General features: G+C 34.0%; 1 protein-coding gene across 1 annotated transcript in view; it reads left to right on the top strand.

Moving 5' to 3' along the window:
• Positions 1–19,562, top strand: part of LOC100930770 (cytochrome P450 3A24) — a 51,304-nt gene that overhangs the window by 16,979 nt on the left and 14,763 nt on the right. The window contains exons 4-7 of the mRNA XM_031941066.1: positions 1,415–1,514; positions 8,231–8,344; positions 12,936–13,024; positions 17,081–17,229. Coding sequence (XP_031796926.1) covers positions 1,415–1,514; positions 8,231–8,344; positions 12,936–13,024; positions 17,081–17,229 — 452 coding nt within the window. The remainder of the gene's footprint in view (positions 1–1,414; positions 1,515–8,230; positions 8,345–12,935; positions 13,025–17,080; positions 17,230–19,562) is intronic.

The following is a 19,562-nucleotide window of genomic DNA, read 5'->3' as shown; positions in this document are numbered from 1 at the left end:
TAACCTATTCCACTGATCAATTAGCCTATTTCTTAGCCAATACCAAATAGTTTTGGTAACCGCTGCTTTATAATATAGTTTTAGATCCGGTACAGCTAGGCCACCTTCATTTGATTTTTTTTTCATTACTTCCCTTAAAAATCTTGACCTTTTGTTCGTCCAGATGAATTTTGTTGTTAGTTTTTCTAAGTCATTAAAATAATTTTTTGGGAGTCTGATTAGTATAGCACTAAATAAATAGATTAGTTTAGGTAGTATTGTCATCTTTATTACATTTGCTCGACCTATCTAAGAGCACTTACTATTTTTCCATTTGGTTAGATATGACTTTATTTGTGTGGAAAGTGTTTTGCAGTTTTGCTCATATAGATCCTGACTTTCCCTTGGCAGATAGATTCCCAAATATTTTATACTATCAGCAGTTACTCTCTCAAAATGTCTTCAGAAGGCAACTGCTTTAACACTTTATTTTTGCCACTTTATGTTACTTTTGAAATGATGCTCTGCTTGTAGAAGAATTTGAAAAAACCTGAAATTTTCTAATTGATTCCATATTCTTAGAATCCCTTTTACCTACTTTGTTTGCTTTGTTTTGTTTTGATTTTAGTTTTGGTTTCTTGATGCTTTTTTTTTTAAATGATTACAGTTTGGCTATAGCTTCCTAAATCAGCTTACTTCTGGTTGTGTTAGAATATATATTTTCTATAGCTCCCTGTACAAAGAAAACCAAAAAATCTTCAGAGCTAATTTTCATAGCTGCCTGCTGAAAAATACATGTAACTAGAGTATGAATTTATGGCAGAAACAGATAACACAATAAAAACAGCAGCTAGTCATGGTGGTAGAAATTTTCCAGGCCACCAGATTATTTCTGAAATGTTCTTTGGAGTCATGGTAATTTCGAATAGGATTACTCAATTAATCAATAAGGTCCCTACTAAGTCCCAAGAACTGGAGAAAAAATTTAAATGACAATTCCTGTCTTTGAGAAATTATGATTTATCAATTTTAAATTAATAAAGTTGAATTTATCATTACAATATGAGAACAGTGTGGTTCAGTAGTAAGAGAACTGACTGTGAAATCAGAGAATCTGGTTTCCAATTATGCAAATTATGGGTTTTGATCTTAGGCAAATCAGTTAATATCTCTTTATTTGTAAAAATCAGGCAATTATATTAAATGATCTTTCTCTGAGGTTTCTAGCTCTAGCTCTAAGATTGTGAGATACGTACTAAAACTGGGTTGAGAGAGAGAGAGATGGGAGGGAAAGGGGAATGGGTGGCGGCTGTTTTATCATCTAGCCCAAGAGGACTGAGCATTCTAAAAGCCGATATTGTGATTTTTGTACTTACTAAGCCAGCAGATCTCTGAAATAAAATTTTAATTAGATCTATATTGATGCTCTCTATAGGTTTTATGATGGTAGACAGCCTATCTTAGCCATTCTGGATCCAGCCTTGATCAAAATAGTTCTAGTGAAAGAATTTTACACACTCTTCACCAATCGTCGGGTAAGTCACTGGTGGGCAGAAATGCCTCGTGATGCTTCTTGGCTTGATGCCCTTGAAATATCTAACTTAAGTTTTCCAATTTTGCAGTAAACCTTGGTGATTGCTTCAGAATCTTTTTCTCTTCTTGTGTTGGCTACATTCCCTAAACCTGAAGAATGATCATGGTTTTGGGTGGCTGAAGGGATAATTTATCACATAACATACACAAAGCCCCCTTTAAACAGTTATATCTTATTCTAATGGCTTGTTGCATCATGAAGAGTATAGCCAGACATTTTAAAAGGAAGCCAGAATTAGAGCTTGTGCAGCAAGCACTTGAAAACTAGCAATGCTTTTCAGAAAGTAATGATCTTAAGTCTGTATGACAAAACAATATTCAGGTATGGAAAGGAAGTTAGAATTTTGGTGACAATAATAATTTCTGTTCACTAGTGAGTTACCCCTACTTGAGCAAGTTACATGATGAAGGTAGCACAATTGAGACAGACCAATGTGAGGATTCTATAGTCAGTGTCAACATTTTTTAAAAGATAATAACTGATTTTTGTCAAAATACATGCCATGGCACAAGTATTGATAAATAATTCCACCCACACTATCAAGACATAGTACCTGTGTATCATAGTCTGGTGAGTACCAGGAAAGTTACCTTCTCCCCTGTTCCAAAATACCTTTTCTCCTGAGTCCTACCTCAGTGTCTAAAATTCTACCATTTATATTATTTCCTTCTGGTATTGAAGCCCTTTCCATTTTCAAGAGTGCCCTATTAAAATTCACAAACTGCTGCAGGGAGAAAGGAATCCTGAAGCATATCAGCTAATACCTTATTGGGGATTAATTGGCAGATAGCTAAAATGGGGACCCAGTAGAAATTGGGCACAGGATCAGAGCCTGAGGGAGAGAAGGGTACTGAGATGAAAGCCAGGAAGGTAGTATTGGGAAACTTTCCCTACTTTGTAATTTTGCTCTGGGCCACTCCTACATGTGACATAAACATTAAACAGACTTTGAAACATTTTGGATGCTGAAATACTTTCTAGAGAATTTAAACCATGTAAAATTGATTGATTTTCTTCTCAGCTTTCTTCCTTGTGATCTAGTGAAAAGAATGCCGGGGTGGAAATCATGAAATATGGTGTCTTGTTCCTGCTCCGGGAGACTTTTAGTTACTTATATAATCTCTCTCTATCTCAGTTTTGCAGAATGAGGATAGTCATGCTTAGCCTACATTCCAATGATGGAAAGAAAATCTGGTGATATTGAAAATTGTTATAAAAATCTAAGTTGTTCTATAAAATTGAAATAAGATATATCTGTTAAATTGTATACTCCAACAGCAAAATTGTGAGATGATCAAGTATGATTAACTCAGTTTTTCTTGGCAATACAATCATCCAAGACAATTCCAAGACAATTCTCATGGTGGAAAATCTATCCACAACCAAAGAAAGAACTGATGGAGTCTAAATGCAGACTGAGGCACACCATTCTTTTGCTTTTTTTTTTTTTTCAGTTTTTTTCTTTTGTTCAGTTTTTTCTTTTACAATATGCCTAATATGGAAATATTCAAAAAAGATATCTTTGTTAAAGCTAACTGGATAATTGATGCTTCTAAAAACTTGGGTTTTCTTTCCTCCAATAGTATTTCATTTTTCCAATTACATGTTGTTTTTTTTCTGTTTTAAAAACATGATTTTTTAAAAAAAAATAATTTGCTTTGAGTGTATCCTACTTGCACATCTACAATACACAAGTGACTGCTATATGTGTTCAAAGGCTGGATTGCTCTTCCTATACTTGGGATTGTTATGGACAATGGATTCTGCTTCTGAAGAAATTAAAATCAAAGCTTCCATGGAGAAGTGGATATGACCTTTAGAATGAGAAGACATTTGACTGTGTTATGGAAATGCTTGTTTTGTTCCATAAATTAAAAATAAAATTTTAAAAAGAAAGTAGAAAAGGAAACAAAGGAAAAAAACAGCTAAATACCAATTACATATTAAGGTAATTTTAAATATTCATTTTTGTAAGAATTTGAGTTCCAATTTTTTTCTCCCTTTCTTCTTTATTTCCTCCTTTCCTAAGTGGGCAAGCAATCTATTATGTTATACATATATAATCATTTTAAACACATTTCCATATTAATCATGTAGTGAAAAAAATTAGAACAAAGGGGGAAACTATGAGGGAAAAAAAGCTAACAACAACAAAAAAGATGGAAATAATGTACTTTGATCTACATTCAGTCTATATAGTTTTTTTTCTGAATGTAGATGGCATTTTTTTTATTCAAAGTTTATTGGAATTGTCTTGAATCACTATATTGCTGAGAAGAACTAATTCTATCATAGTTGAACATCACATAATCTTGCTTTTACTGTGTACAATGTTCTCCTGGTTCTATTCATTTCACTCAGCATCAGTTCATGTAAATCTTTCCAGGCTTTTCTAAAATTATCCTGCTTATCATCTCGGATAGAACAATAATATTCCATTATCTTAGTCAGTCATTCCCCAATGATGGGCATCCACTCAATTCTTACCATAGCAAAAAGAGTTGCTACAAACATTTTTGTACATGCATGTCATTTTCTCTCTTTTGTAATCTTTGGGATACAGACCCAGGGGTGACATTGCTGGATCAAAGGGTATGCACAGTTTTATAGTAATTTGAACACATCCAAATTGCACTCCATAATGACTGGATCTGTTCACAACTCCACCAACAATGTATCAATGTCCCAGTTTTCCCACATCCTCTCCAACATTTATCAATGGTTGTTTCCTATCATCTTAGTCAATCTAAGAGGTGTGAAGGTGATTCCTCAGACTTGAAAGTCAGGTTTTCAAACTCCTTCAGCAAGCAATAATTAAACATTTAATATTTGAAGATTACCAGGATATGAAGACAAAAATTAAGAGCCCCTCACTTCAAAAAGCTTCAATTCAATTTTAGGTGTATACAAAATAAAGGCAAAGCCATTAGCAGGCATTGAGAGTAGGGGAAAGCACTATCAGGGAGATGACAAAAAGTCTAATGTAATAGGGGAAATTGGGTTAAATTTAGAAGGAATTAGGCGTTCTAAGATACAGAAGTTAGGAGGGAGTATATATGAGACATGGTGAAATGAGAGTGATGAGAAAAAGTCTAGTGTAAGGGATAAAATTTGAGCTGAATTTGGAAGGAAACTAGGGATTCTAAGAGACAGAAGTGAGAAGGGAGTACACATCAGACAGCCCATGTAAAGTCATGGAGATGGAAGATATGAGAAATAAGATCTCTTTACTGTGAAGAGAGGCAATGAATAACAAAATTGGTAAAGTTAGTTGGGGTCAGGGTGTGAAGAACTTTGACTGCCAAGTGGAAGAGCTCATTTGAATCTAAGACATAATAGGGAGAGCACTGGAGTTTATTTAGCTGAAGAGTTCTATGATCAGACCTATATTTTAGAACTATCCCTTTGGAAGCTGGGCGGATGATGGATTAGAGAAAGAGAGAACATTTTAGATGGAGATGAATGAAGAGATTATTACAATAGTTCTGCCCTGAAAGAGATGATTCGAGCCCTGAACTAGAGTGGTTGGTTGTATGAGAAGAGATAAGGGGGAGAGAAGAGGAAGATGCAAGACCAGACAACACACTGAATGTGAAAATGAGGGAGAAAGAGCCTGTCAACTTGCAAGGAAGTATGGTGTTGCCTTACCAGTTTAAGGCCTACCTGCCTTTGACAAAACCCTTTTATTTGGAGAATGGTGCAATTCTGTATAGTCTATTACCTTTATAAGTACAGCTGTCATTTATAAAGCACATTACAATCTACAGAAGGTATTCATTCATCAAACAAACACTTAACAGACACTAGCTATCAGCCACTAATCTAAACACTTAGAATTCAAGAAATGCAAATATGGTGTTTACCTTCAAAGAACTTAGATTCAAATAGAGGAGCAAACTTGTAAATAAATAGATATATATTATACTTACATAAATATACTCTCTAGGTATATACAAATTAAAAAGATGCATGATTGTATATACATACACACATACATGTGATTATGTGTACACAAAATAGATCTTAACTTTGGAAAAGAATGCACACAGCAGGAATAAAGTTCTTCAGAAAGTGATATTTGAGCTGAGACTTGAAGAAAACAAGTTATTCCAAACAAAAAGAGATGAGAGGGAAGAGCATTCCTGGCATTGGGAACAGTCAGTACAAAGGCATGGAATTTGGAGATAAAGTCCCACATCTCATTTACTCTTACAGTATCCCTGTAAGAATCACAATGCCTGTGTTATTGCCTCCGTTTTATAGTAAGGAGAACTGAGGCTCATTTAGACCTTAAGATCATAGAGCTTCCAGCTACGAACCTGCAAGTCCAGTGCTCTTTCTATTATATTATTCTTTTTTTTAAAAAAAAAAGCTTTTTATTTTTAAAACATATACATGGATAATTTTCAACATTCCCCCTTGAAAAACCGTGTGTTCCAAATTTTTTCCCTCCCTCCCTACTCCCCCCTCCCCTAGATGGCAAGTAATCCAGTATATGTTAAACATGTGCAACTCTTCTATGTGTATTTCCACAAATATCATGCTGCACAAGAAATATCAGATCAAAAAAGAAAAAAATGAGAAAGAAAATAAAATGCAAGCAAACAACAACAAAAAAGTGAAAATGCTACATGGTGGTGGTCCACACTCAGTTCCCACAGTTCTCTCTCTGGGGATAGATGGCTCTCTTCATCCCAAAATCATTGGAACTGTCCTGAATTGTCTCATTGTTGAGAAGAACCACATCCATCAGAATTGATCATCGTATATTATACTGTTCTTTAAGGATGGTTAAAGCAATTTTTATGAGAGCTGTGGCTTAATCATTCTCAACTTTACAAAAGGCAGAGAAAAGCAATGCTGGCAATATTTTTTCTCACTTGTTACCTGTTGACAGGACTATAGTAAATGATTGGTAAGGGTAGTTAGAAGAAACAAAAATATAATTAACTATCAATTGCTCTTCCCCTACCCCTCTTTTTGCTGGTTTTTTGCCTTTGATTTCATCAGAGTGGATCTTCCTATTATAGAAACTTCCTTGTTATTGTTCAGTCATTTCAGTCATGAGATAGTGGAGTGCTCTGCCATTTTGAGGAAACTGAGGTACACAAGATTATGACTTGCCCAGGGTTACATAGCTAATAAATGTCTGGGGCTAGATTTGAATTCAGGAATATGACTCTTCTCGACTCCAATATCCACTTATTGCTCCAAACTTCCTCTACTAATAATAGCAAATAAGAAATTAATGGTCTTAGAAGTACTGAGAGTGTATGTGATTTTCCCATGGTATATGTCAAAGGTAGGTGTTGGGTCTCCTGCCTCCAAGGCCAGTTGTTTACTCTCTGCACCAGGCTGTCTGTGGTCCATAGAAAGATCAAAACTTCAAACTTAAGTCTACTGATAATTGTTTCTAAATAACTGAGCTAAGTGTAGCTGTAAATAATCTCCTTTGAATGATCCAGTTTTCTTGGAGTCAGTCTGACTCATTCTAATGAAGTATCAGTCAGTCAGTCAATAAACATTTTAAAATTGCCTTCTGTGTGCTAGGCTAACTACTGGGGATGCAAAGAAAGGCAAAGGAGAGTTCCTTCTCTCCAGGAATTCATTGTCTAATGGGTGTTACCAAATAAACCAAAAGCTAAATCTTATTTGCATTTTTTCAAAGGCTGTGTGTTATGGTGGAAAGACCATTGCAGGTACAGTCAAGAAAGTCCCAGTGTTAACTCCCACTCATGACTCTAATAGTGTGATTGTGGGCAAGTCATTTTTTTTTTTTTGAATGTCTGTTCCTCAACTATAAAATGAAGTTGCTGACAATGTTCAAATTTGATATCCAAGGACGATCCTCAAAACCCAAGGTTTTGGAGAAAGGCTCAAATAAGAACAAGTATGTAAAATGCTGTATAAACCTTAAAACCTATATAAAATGTCTGTCATCATCACCATCCTCCTCCTCATTATTATTAATCATAGATACAAGAGTCCTTCCTGGTTAAATAGTTCAAGCCCTCCTCCTTCCATCCCTCAGGCTGATTAATGTTAATTAGAGAACTGGCCCTTTCTCTTAAGGCAGCTCTTTTTTAAAAAAAACAAAAAAACAAACAAACAAAAAAAAAACAACTTATTTTTATGTCTTTTGAAATTTTTAAATCAACTTTATTTATAAATTCCGTCCCTTAACCTGCTTTCCCTATCTGGTGGTACCTGTGAGAGATAGGCCCACACCAAAAGCAGGAGACTTTAAGACAGAGGTTTTTAACCTGGGATCCATGAGTCTATATAGTAGATTTCAGGGGACCCATGATCCTGAATGGGAAAAAAATCCATTTTTATTTCAACATTTCTTAGTAATTCTGTGTATTTAAAACCATTATTCAGAAGGGATCCATAGGTTTCACCAGACTGCCTGAAGGATCTGTCACACATACAAAGATTAAAAACCTTTCCCTAAATTATTATGTTCAAGTCCAAAATGTTGAAGCTTAGAATCATTGCCTACCACTTTCTTACTACTTAGTCTCCTTCTATATCTCCAAAGAGTCTTGTGAGAGGAATAATTTAGTTTTTCATCAGTATTAATGTGATTTAATCCTTATGTAGAAGAATCTCATAACAGTTTCCCACAACTGTTCATTCTTGGTTCTATTGATTTAGACTTTTGGTTTAAATGGAAATTTGAAGTCTGCCATCACCATTGCTGAAGGAGAGAAGTGGAAGTGGTTGCGGGCTACCATCTCCCCAACGTTCACCAGTGGGAAACTCAAAGAAGTAAGTATAGTGCAGTTATCCACTGATGATCAAAGAGTCAAAGAATGTTAGAATCATAGGGATAATCAGTGCTCACGAAGATTGGGAATGACTCAGAGTTCCTTAGGTCATATTCAGATTTCCCTCCTTCTTTCCCTTCCCCCCCTTCCCCCTTTCCTTCTTCCTTCCAGTAAAATTAGACTTCTGACATTTTAAGAATACTGATCAATCATAGTCAACATTTACTATATATAAACTGTGATATACTATCTATCTATCATAAATATGTGTAAATTAGAAAAATAAAGTCAAAAGCTTTCTATTTTAGCTTATTTAAGCAAAAGAAATAGAGGAAGTGTTGTAACAAAACTATTTTAAAACTTGATTTTGGTAACATTATTATCCACACCCCCAGTATTCTCTTTTTTTGTGTGTGGGGGAGGGTATTAAATTCAATTTTATTTTGATTTTCAGTTCTGAAATTTCTCACTCTACACCCTTCTCCCACCCATTGAGAAGGCAAGAAAAACAAAATACATTACAAATATCCATAATCATGCAAAACACATTTCCAATTTCTCTTGTCAGAGAGAAAAAAGAAAGAGGGGAAAAAAGGAAAAGGGAAGGGAATTTTGTTACATTCACTTTTGATTTTTTTTAATATGTAATGGTTTGGGGGTTTTCCCCCCATTTATATTGTTACAGTTACTGTGTGTGTATATCTATCTATCTATCTATCTATATTTATATATGTATAGAAATCTCTATAACTATATGTAGCCTCTGCTTGCTTCGGTCTTTATCAGTTCATGTAGATTTTTCCATGCTTCTCTGTATTCACTACACACATCATTTCTTACAGCACAGTAATATCCCATTATGATCATGTCAAAATTTATTTAGTCAGTCCCCAACTGATGGGCATTTATTTTGTTTTCAATTCTTTGCTGCCACACAAAGAAATGCTACAAATATTTTGGTGTATAAGAGGACTTTCTTCTTATCTATGACTTCCTTGGGATATACATTCAGTAACAGAATCTCTAGTTGAAAGGGTATGAACATTTTAGGCTTTATTTGTATAATTGCAAATTGCTTTCTAAAATAGTTGTACTATTTTCACACTTTCACCAACAATGCATTTGTGTTCCTATTATTGCCATTTTTTCTCAGTCATTTTTTGAAATTTGCACTACATAAGATGAAACCTCAGGGTTGTTTTGATTTGCAATTATCTTATTAGTGATTTGGAACAATTTTTTCATGTGATTGTGAATATTTTATAATCCTTTTATTGAAAACTTTTTGTTTAAATCCTCTGATCACTTACCTATTGGGGAATAGCTATATTCAATAGTTACTTTAAATGGAATTTCTTTTTTTATGTTCTCCTGATAGATTTTGTGGGTCTTAGCCTATAGTTTTGCTGAAGTTATAGTTTCAGGGTTTTTTTTTATCTTCATTTATTTATTCATTTAAAAAATTATTTTGTGAGATAATCAGGGTTAAGTGACTTGCCCAGGGTTATATACCTAGTAAGCCTCAAGTGAGCTCAAATTTGAACTCAGATCTTCTTGACTCCAGAGTTAATACTCTAATCCACTGCACCACCTAACTTGTTTCATTTTTTTTAATAGGCTTTGCAAAAAGCAATAATTTTATTTCCTCTTTGCCTATGGTTATTCCTTCAATTTATTTATTTATTTTAATGGAAGTCCTTGCTTTAATCTACTGGAAAACTCTCTGCTTTATCCCTACTAAATATAATAACTGATTTTAAAATGATAGTAAGGGAAGATCATTTATTCCTGTGTTTCTAATGTATAAACACTAGAAATAATAATAGAAATAAATATAGATGTGTTTTTTCAAAAGTTGCTTTTCATCTATTGATATAATCATATTTTGTTTTTCTTATTAATGTGATTTCTTAGGTTCATGATTTTTCTTTAAATATAATTGAACCCTTTATTCATGATATAAATTCAACCTGATCATAGTACATAATCTTTTTCATATGTCCTATATCCTATTTACTTACATTTTAGTTAAAAAATTTTTCTTTGACATTCATAAGGGATATTCATTTTCTTTCTCTATTTTGTCTCTTCACAGTTTAGGTATCAAGACTTTAATGACATTGGGTATCAGGACCTTCCATTATAAAATGAATTTGTTCAGGTCCCAGCTTTCTTATTTTTGCAAACAGTTTATTTGATATTAGAATTAATTGTTCTTTGAATGTTTCATTGATTTCACTAAATAAACTCAACTTTTTCACGGATTTTTTTATTTGAACATTCATTTTTGTATTGTTCGCTTTTCTCTTAAAATTGGGTTATTTAAATTCTTTACTTTTTGTTCTGCTCATCTGGGTATTTTATATTTTTGTGAGTATTCATTCATTTTATATAACTTTGCTTTTATGGCATGTAGTTGAGAAAATTATTCATGATTTTGCTTTTTTCTTTTAAAAAAATCAAATTAGCTAATGATTCATTTCATTATCTTTTCACAAAAATCATTAACTCATTATTGTCATTGTCATTTGTTTGCTTTTCTCTTCTTTCACTTTCAGAATTCTATTTAGCATTTATTGAAGTTTTCAACTTTATTGATTTTCTATCCTTTTGTTGATAAATGACTTTAGATCTATAAAGTTTCCCCTAACTACTAGTAGCTTTTGCTGCATTTCCCCAATTTTTTTATTCTCATTATTTTCATTATGTTTGATAAAATTCACTATTGTGTCTATGATTCCCATCTTCTATTCCCTCCTTTTCCCCACATCTGGTTAATTTTTGTAAAAGTAGCCTGTAGTGCTGAGGGATATATGTATATCCTTTTCTATATCCATTCCCAAATCAACACAATTTATCATATATAACTTATCTAAAGTTCTTCTGAAGTCCTTATTTGTTTGCTATCTTTTTTTTAGATTTATTTTCCTCATTGTTGTAGTTTTACTTCCTATTTCTCCCAATAACTAGTTTCATTTTGCCATTCAGTGCCTGTATCTGTGTGTTTTGTTTTTGTTTTTTTTTAGTTAAAGCTTTTTATTTTTCAACACGTATGCAGGGATAACTCTTCAACATTAACCCTTGCAAAAGGTTCCTGTGTTTCAATTTCCCTCTTTTCCCACCTCCTCCCCTAGATAGCAAGTAATCCAATATGTGTTAAACATGGTAAAAATATGTTAAATCCAATATATACATGCATATTTATACAATTTTCTTGCCATTATGCCAGTTAGGTGCCACAGTAGATAGCTGGCTGGCATTTAGTTATGAAGGCTCACCTTCTTGGCCTTAGATACTTACTGCTGTGTAATTCTGGACAAGTCACTTAACCCTGATCATCTCAATTTCCTGATCTTTCAAATGAGCTGGAAAAGGAAATAACAAACTACTCTTTTACCTCTACTAAGAAAATCTCAACTATTGTAACAAAGAGTTAGATACAATTAACAAACAAGTGAACAACATGTACATGCATGATATCAATTAATTATCACCTGAAAACATAATATTTCTCTGCTCTCTGTTTTATCAAGTTCATTTTTATTGCTGATTTTTCGGAGACCATGTTTATTATCATAGGCCCTATTTTTTTTTTTAGTTTGCCTGAAGCAAAATGTATTTATTTTTCCTTGAGATGAGTTTTTGTTTCACATGTGTTTCTTATAGATTCTGCTATTGAATCCATTCTGTTCTCTTCTGTTGTTTTATGGGTGTTTATCTCATTCACATTCAGTTAACATGATGAATTGTGTATTTCTTTCTATTCTATTTCTCATGCTTTTTCTTCTCTTTGACTTGATCTTTCCCATAAAAGAAAAAAATAAAGATGGTAAGAAAGAAGGTGTATGCACATTGCCAGTTGTCTCTGATTAATGAAGCTTGCTTTCCCTCCCCTGAGACTCTTCTTTTCTAGCCTCCATTTATAAGGTTGAGAAAGAGATGCTCAATATGTGGTAGAGTTCAAAGTTATTTCGTGAATTAGGACCTTATGTTAGAGTTAGATTGCTCTCACTTCCAGAATGAATAATGATTTTGGTATATATTATTTGGAAAATGCTTCTTTATTCTCTAAGTATTGGGTACTCAGTTCTTCAAGGATTTCAGGGTCAACTCAGATCAGAGAACCACAAACTTTTAGCAGTCCTTAAGTAGTCTTAACTAGGGAGGGGTTTCTGATCACTGCCTTTTGAGACTTAATTTTCTGAATATATTTTAAATCTGGGAAACACAATGGTGAGTTTGATTATTATTTTAGCACCAGTACATAATCATAATCTCAACAGAAAAGTAGATTGGGAGATTTTGTTTAAATTTGTAAGGATAATAGCTAAAACAAAGAAAATTTTGTGGAGATTTATAAGGATAAGATCTGAAGCAAAGATGGCTTTCTGAGTGAATCTTACAGCCAATTAATGAAAACTCCTGCATTCAGTTAAGAATAATTTCCCTTTTCTTTAATATAGTTTTCCTTTTCTATTAATATTTAATAAGGTTGTATGCTATATGAACCCAAATGCCTAGCATAACCAGAATAAATACTCTGTTGGACATTCTAGCAATTGTGAACTGATTGATTTTGTACTATATTTCAGATGTTTCCCCTTATCAAAAACCATGTAATTGTTCTGCTGAAAAATATTGAGAAGAGACTGGCCAAAGATGAGTCTATGAATATGAAGGGGTAAGTATGACCATCCAGAGTTTGCAAGGAAAAACAATTGCCTTTGAAAATTGGGCTGGCTATATTGGGGATTCAGGATGAAGACACTTCTCACTGAATAAAATAAAACTTCAAGATAATGTGGACTTGTGCCTAGAGAGTCAGTTTCAAAATCTTGAAGATCCAGTTTCAAGTCCTGCCTCTGATACCTAGTGGCTATGTAACCCTGGACAGGTCATTTAACCTCATCTAACCCGAGACAACTAATTCACTGTATTATCAGCAGATGGAGTTTATTTGCATTGCCTCTACCAATAAGTCTTAAAAACAACTGAGAGAGAGGGAGAAAGAGAAAGACAGAAAGAGGGAGAGAGGGAAGGAAGGAGGGGGAGAGAGAGAGAGAGAGAGAGGGAAGGAGGGAGGGAAGGGGAGAGAGAGGGAAGGAGGGAGGAAGAGAGCAGAAGATAATTTAAAAAAAATTTTTCTGGGTAGTGAATCATTTTATTAATTATGGCTAGCAAATAATTAATAAAAGGACTGGTCATGTGACTAAGATAGAAAAAGACAGAAACAGGGAGAAAGACATTTATCTTTAACTAGACATGTAGATCACCTCAAGCCTATAAGCCACATTACATTGGAGTAAATAAAAAAGGAGAAAGAGAATTTTGTTGCGAGACATAATGAGATCATTGTTCTCTACTACAAAGAAGGCAGTATGGTATAAATGATAGAAAGTTGACTGCAGTGTCAAGAAGACATAGCTTGAAGTCTTGCTCTGTGACACTGGGCACCGTAATTAAACTCCCAATGTCCCAGAAAAGTTTTAGAAGAGTTGATATTTTACACTGAAAAATAAATATTTAATTAACGCCAAATAAAAGAACTTTACCAAAACATTTAATAGAACTTCAGCAATAAAGAAAGTTTTTATTTAATTAGCAAAAATTTCTTTTTCAAAATCCCTTCTGACTTCTCCAATAGCCCACTTTCTGATCTGTACCTAGTGGAGGTAAAATTTGGAAGCAGAATTTCCTTAAGAATCTGATCTTTCAGTTATCTTGGAAAATTTTCTCTTTAATATCCCTCATCTCAACCCGGCCCCAGTAATCTGTAATTGTACTTATTGGCTTAAATTCCACTTAAAGTGCCTCATTGTTCTAATTTAAGCCTTTGATCCATATTAGAATGCAAATTTGGGATGCAAATTTGCTTGAAAGAGATGACTAATTTATAAGCAGTCATTTCTCAGACTAAGTTTTGCTTTGGAAGAAAGAGGCTCTGAATGAGTGAGGTATTAGGAAAGGCTGAGAGTGAAGGAGAACTGAGAATAAGGGTGCTGTGGTACAGTGGAAAAGTGCTGATTAAGACTTGAGTTCAAATCCAGATCTAATATTAACTACCTATGTGAATTTAGCCAAATCATGTAATCTCTTAGGCTGTGAGTTTTTTCATCTGCTGAATGATTTGGGCTTGGGTTAGCAAACCCACAAATTCCCTTCTAAGTAAGTCTATGAAATTCAAATACTGGCTTTGCCCACTTACTAACTGTGTAACTTTAGCAAGTTCTCTTTGGACCTCTGTTACTAAAATGAAGTGGTTGGACTAAGGAATTCTTAATCTAGTGCACCTTAAAGAGTACTAGGGGTAAATTTCAAGGGGTTCATGACTATGGATATAAAACGATAATGCTTTTATGAAATGTAGCATTATGAAAATGAGCTTTATGAATCTAGGCCACAAGCATTATTCTGAACAAAAATCTATGTTTTTCCAGATTACCAAAAAGGTTCATTATACACAAAGTGTAAGAACTCTTGGTCCCAAAGTCCCTTCCAGCTCTAAGTCTTTGATCCTGTAAAAAACTTCAATGTTAGATCTACAAGTAGAAAGAGTATTAAGCCAACCCAAAGTCAAGGCAACAAGGTTTTTTTCATTCCCATTAACCAATTATATTCCAGTGTTTGACTGGGCAAGTCAGTTTCTTCTTTTATAATGTCACAAATATAATAATCACAAAATTATTCTGAGAAAATTTTCTCCAACCTTTTTTGTAAATTTGCAGATGCTAGATAATTGTTGGCTATTGTTATGATGTTTGAAAACTTTTTTTTTTAATGATAAAGCATCAGGCAAACATAAGTTGGTGATATTACTGGAATAGAGGACTTCTCTCTTCTATCTCTCTCATGATAATCTGTAACCTAGTTAATGAGTTATAATGAACAGACATATAGAGATCAACTAATTTATGAAATGTCTGAGGTAGGACCTGAATCTAGGTCCTTGGAATTCCAACCCTGGCGTTCTATTCATGTCACCAGGGCTTTCTTAGACCTTAAAATTAGTAGGAAAAAGAAAAAAAACAAAACTAGCAAATGTATGGGGGAAAGTGGAGATTTTTGTTTATTTGTTCTTTTTTTCTTTAGTTTTCTCTCAGAAATGTATATTTCAATTAGATGATTAAGGATATATATATCAGCTCTTTCTATATTTTTCCTCCTAGCTTTAAGACTAAACATTTTCAGCTATGAGAATGGTTGGAAGTTCTCAGGACAGAATAGTTATCTCAGATGACTTCATGGTTCCAGTCTCAAAAACCTCTCTCCCTTAATGGACATATTTTGTTATATTTTTGAACATTTTTCTTATGATCCAGTAGAGATGACTATTTTACTCTGGAACAGAATAGAAAGAAAAATCACTGGGTTTGTTGTCCAGCCAGACATAATTTCAGTTTTAATCTGTCATCTGACACATATTGTGTGACTCTAGACAAATCATCTGATCTCTCTAAAATTTCACTTCCTCCATCTGTAAATCAGGCTAAAGTCTAATTTTAAGGATTTTTATATGGATCAAATGAGGTCAGACCTAGTATGCCCTTTGTAGACCTTAGAGCAACATAAAAATATTGCTCTAGTGTTATTGTTATTCCAAAAGTCTGTGAATCCATATGCTCCAATTCAATTTGTTTTAATTCAAGAAACATGCTCCCTGCTGGAGGAAATATACAGTGAATTACAATATCCTGAAGCATCAAAGGATAGAAAAGAATAGCATTTTACAGAAGGAGTAGAGAGAGAGGATATTAGTCAAAAGAGAAAAGAGAATTGTTTGAAATGTAAGTATCAGGATCTATTACTGGAATAAGAAAACATTTCCTATTCAAGGGTTGGAGACAAGAGAAAGAGACCAAATACTTTTGCAATTCTATAAGAATTCCTTTTTGACAAACCTCAAAGGACATTTTTTCCAAGGAGAGGAATTAAAGTAAAAACTAGATGAGACTATCTGCTTAAGTGTGTCTTTGTGTAGCTTTTTTCCCCAAAGCAAATGGAGTTAGGGTCTTTCTGAGTCCAAAGCTAGTGCTCTATCGAGCACTGTACCACCTACCTGTTCTTTCAGTTTTTAAAATAATATCTTCCACTTTACTTTCCACTATTAGGCCACCATGTGTTTGAGATTTTCACATTGTTAGATCATTAAGATGCTGCAAAATAATTATAGCTACTTTTCATCCACGCATCTATAGTACCTTATATGCTATATCAGTGCATCATAAAATCCTACAATGTCAGAAGCTTTCAGTGCTACAAGATCATACAGTTAGAACTGGAAAGGAACTTGGGGGGACCACTGAGACCACATTTTTCATTTTTCAGATTGAGAAACTGAGACTCAGAAAGGTGAAATGACTTGTCTAATATAACTCAGAACTGGGGCTATAACTAAATTTTCTTCACTATCAGCTTCTTTGGATCAATATACACATATATGTATTATGTATGTGTGTGTGTGTATATATATATATATATATACACATGTATATATATATATATATATATATATATGTGTGTGTGTGTGTGTGTGTGTCCATGTATACTCATGCATTTTTGCAAAAATAGTATTCAAACTGTCAATAGTTATACTGGTTTAGCATCTCCCATAACCCTAGCACAGAATTGTTGTGTACAGTGGGAGTACTTAAGAAAGATCAATTTGAAAGATCATCTGAGAATCTTAAATTTCTGCCAACTTTGGGGCTTTTAATCAAAAATCTTTTTCTCTCTGCAGTATCTTTGGGGCCTACAGCCTGGATGTCATCACCAGTACTTCTTTTGGCGTGGACATCGACTCCATTAACAACCCTAATGACCCATTCCTTGTCCGCATCAAGAAGCTGCTCTCTTTCGGATTTTTAAACCCACTGCTTATCTTAATATGTATGGAATCTAGCTCTCATAAAAGCACCTACATGAGTGCTCACTCCTAACCTGAGGGTTTTTATAGCTCCACAATAGTAACTCAGTTTCTCATGCATTGGAAAGGGCCATATTTCATGCCCTAATATTCAAGTAAAACTTAAAATATTTGAGGGCAGCTTTCCAGGAAAAAAATGGAGAAAATGCATTTCTCATGTCAGAGAAGAATCCTCCATTTCCCCAGCCAGTTAGGTGACTCAGTAGCTATAACATTGAATTTGGAGTCAAGAAGAATTGATTTCAAATCCTAACTCAGTCTAGCTGGGCAAGTGAGCCCAAGTTTCCTCCTCTGTTCTTTGAATGGAGATAATAATAGTCCACATCTCCTAGGGTTATTGTGAAAATCAAATGAGGTAATATGGTAAAGTGCTTTGTAAATCATAAAGCACTGCATGCATTTTTTTTTTTTTGTACTATAGGCATGTATTTTGGCAGAAAGTTTGGACTGACATATTGGGAAATCAATCCAATCTAATAGGCATTTGTTAAAGGTCTTTTGCAAGGAATTGTGGGAGGTACTATGTATATAAGGACAAAACCAAACTTCTCCCAAAAGTCTCTATTTACAACGAATTGATATTCTGCAAGGGATTATTTTGTTTAGTCATTTGAGTCGTGTCTGACTCTTTGTGATGCCATTTGAAGTTTTCTTGGCAAACTGGAGTGCCATTTCCTTCTCCTGTTCATTTTCCAGGTATGAGGAGTGAAGCAAACAGGTTCATATCAGCAAGTCCAAGTTCATATCAGCAAATAAATGTCTGGGGCTAGATTTGAACTCAGCTCTTCCTGACTCCAGAACCAGCCTCTATTCACTGTGCTACTTAGCTACCCTTTTATGGGAAATAGAACATAATGCCTTTGGTACCTACTTTGTACACATTCAGGTACATATTGCTTTATTCTAATAGAATGCAAGCGTCTTGAAAGCAGATACAGTTTTGTTTTCGTCTCTGTATCTCCAGAATTTTATAATGTCTTGAGTATTGCATGTATTTTAATAGCTTGTTGCATGACTAAATATTCAAGATGAAAGGAAAAGGAGACAATTCACACACATAGTAGAGTAACCAGAAAAGGCTTTCACCAGGAGATGGAACATAAACTGAGCCTTGAAGAAAGCTCTTTTTTTTTTTTCAGAAACTGAAATGAGAAAGTAGTGATTTCTAGGAACCACGGGGGCATATAATAGGTATGGAGGTGGGAGATAGAATGGCAAATTCAGGAAATGAATTACCTAAGAACCCAAAGGAATAACAGAAGAATTTTCTTATTCCAAATTCAGTGCTCCCCACAATGATTCACTGAAATTTTGGTCTTGATATAGATTCATTTTCCAAGCTTATGCAATATTTTACTCCTTGCCCTTCTCTGGCTTGGCTCTTATTAGGAGGCTATGGCAGTAGATCAAATGCATAACTATTTCTTCTTTGTGCTCCTATAAATTAGTGATTTTTAATCCAGTGTGAATGAACTTTGTTGTTGTTCTATCAGTCACGTCCAACATGATCCCATGGACCAACTGACTATATGGTTTGGAGTTTTTTGGCAATGGTATTAGAGTGGTTTGCCATTGTTCAGCGGATTTGGTGGATTTTTTTTTGTCATGAATTTAGAGATTAAGTAATTTACTTAGGATCATATGGGCAAAATTTGAACCTTTTGACTTCAGGTCCAGTGCCCTATACACTGAGCCACCAGCTGCCTCATGAGCTTAATTAAGAAAAAAAAAATGGACAACAATTTCAATATAATTGTTTTCCTTTATATTTTATTTTGTATATTTAAAAATGTTATTCTGAGAAAGGCCAGACTATCCAAGAGATCCATGGCAGAAAGAAAGTTATCCTTACTCTAGATGCTTTAACATAGTTTTGCAAAATATTTGCTTTTTCCATTGAATTGTATCTCATTCAATGTAAATCCAACAATTCAACTAGTTCATGGATTTGTAAGTTGTTCTTAAATAGTCATATTTAACAGAACATTAAAATAAGTCCAAGGATTCTAAGATCACAGATTAAAGCTGGCAGGGACTTCAAAAGTCATCTTGTTCAACCTCCTTCTTTTACAAAGAATCTGAAACCCAAAGAAAAGAAGTGTGACTCAGATAGTAAGCATCAAAGTAGGATTAGAATGTAGGTCCAGAACTAGTGTCTTTTATACCATGTTCCTATACTATTAAATGACATGGATTGGAACTAGAATTGATCTCAGAATAATGATCTCCCTAGTGTTTTCTCCCACTTTTCCTACTCTACCTCATGTTTCATAATTGTCATTAGAAAGGGTCTCTA

This window comes from Sarcophilus harrisii, chromosome 1, assembly GCF_902635505.1.
Source record: "Sarcophilus harrisii chromosome 1, mSarHar1.11, whole genome shotgun sequence".
In the NCBI taxonomy this organism is placed as follows: domain Eukaryota; kingdom Metazoa; phylum Chordata; class Mammalia; order Dasyuromorphia; family Dasyuridae; genus Sarcophilus; species Sarcophilus harrisii.
Note: the sequence above shows the minus strand (reverse complement) of the source record. Positions and strands in the feature narration are given on the sequence as shown.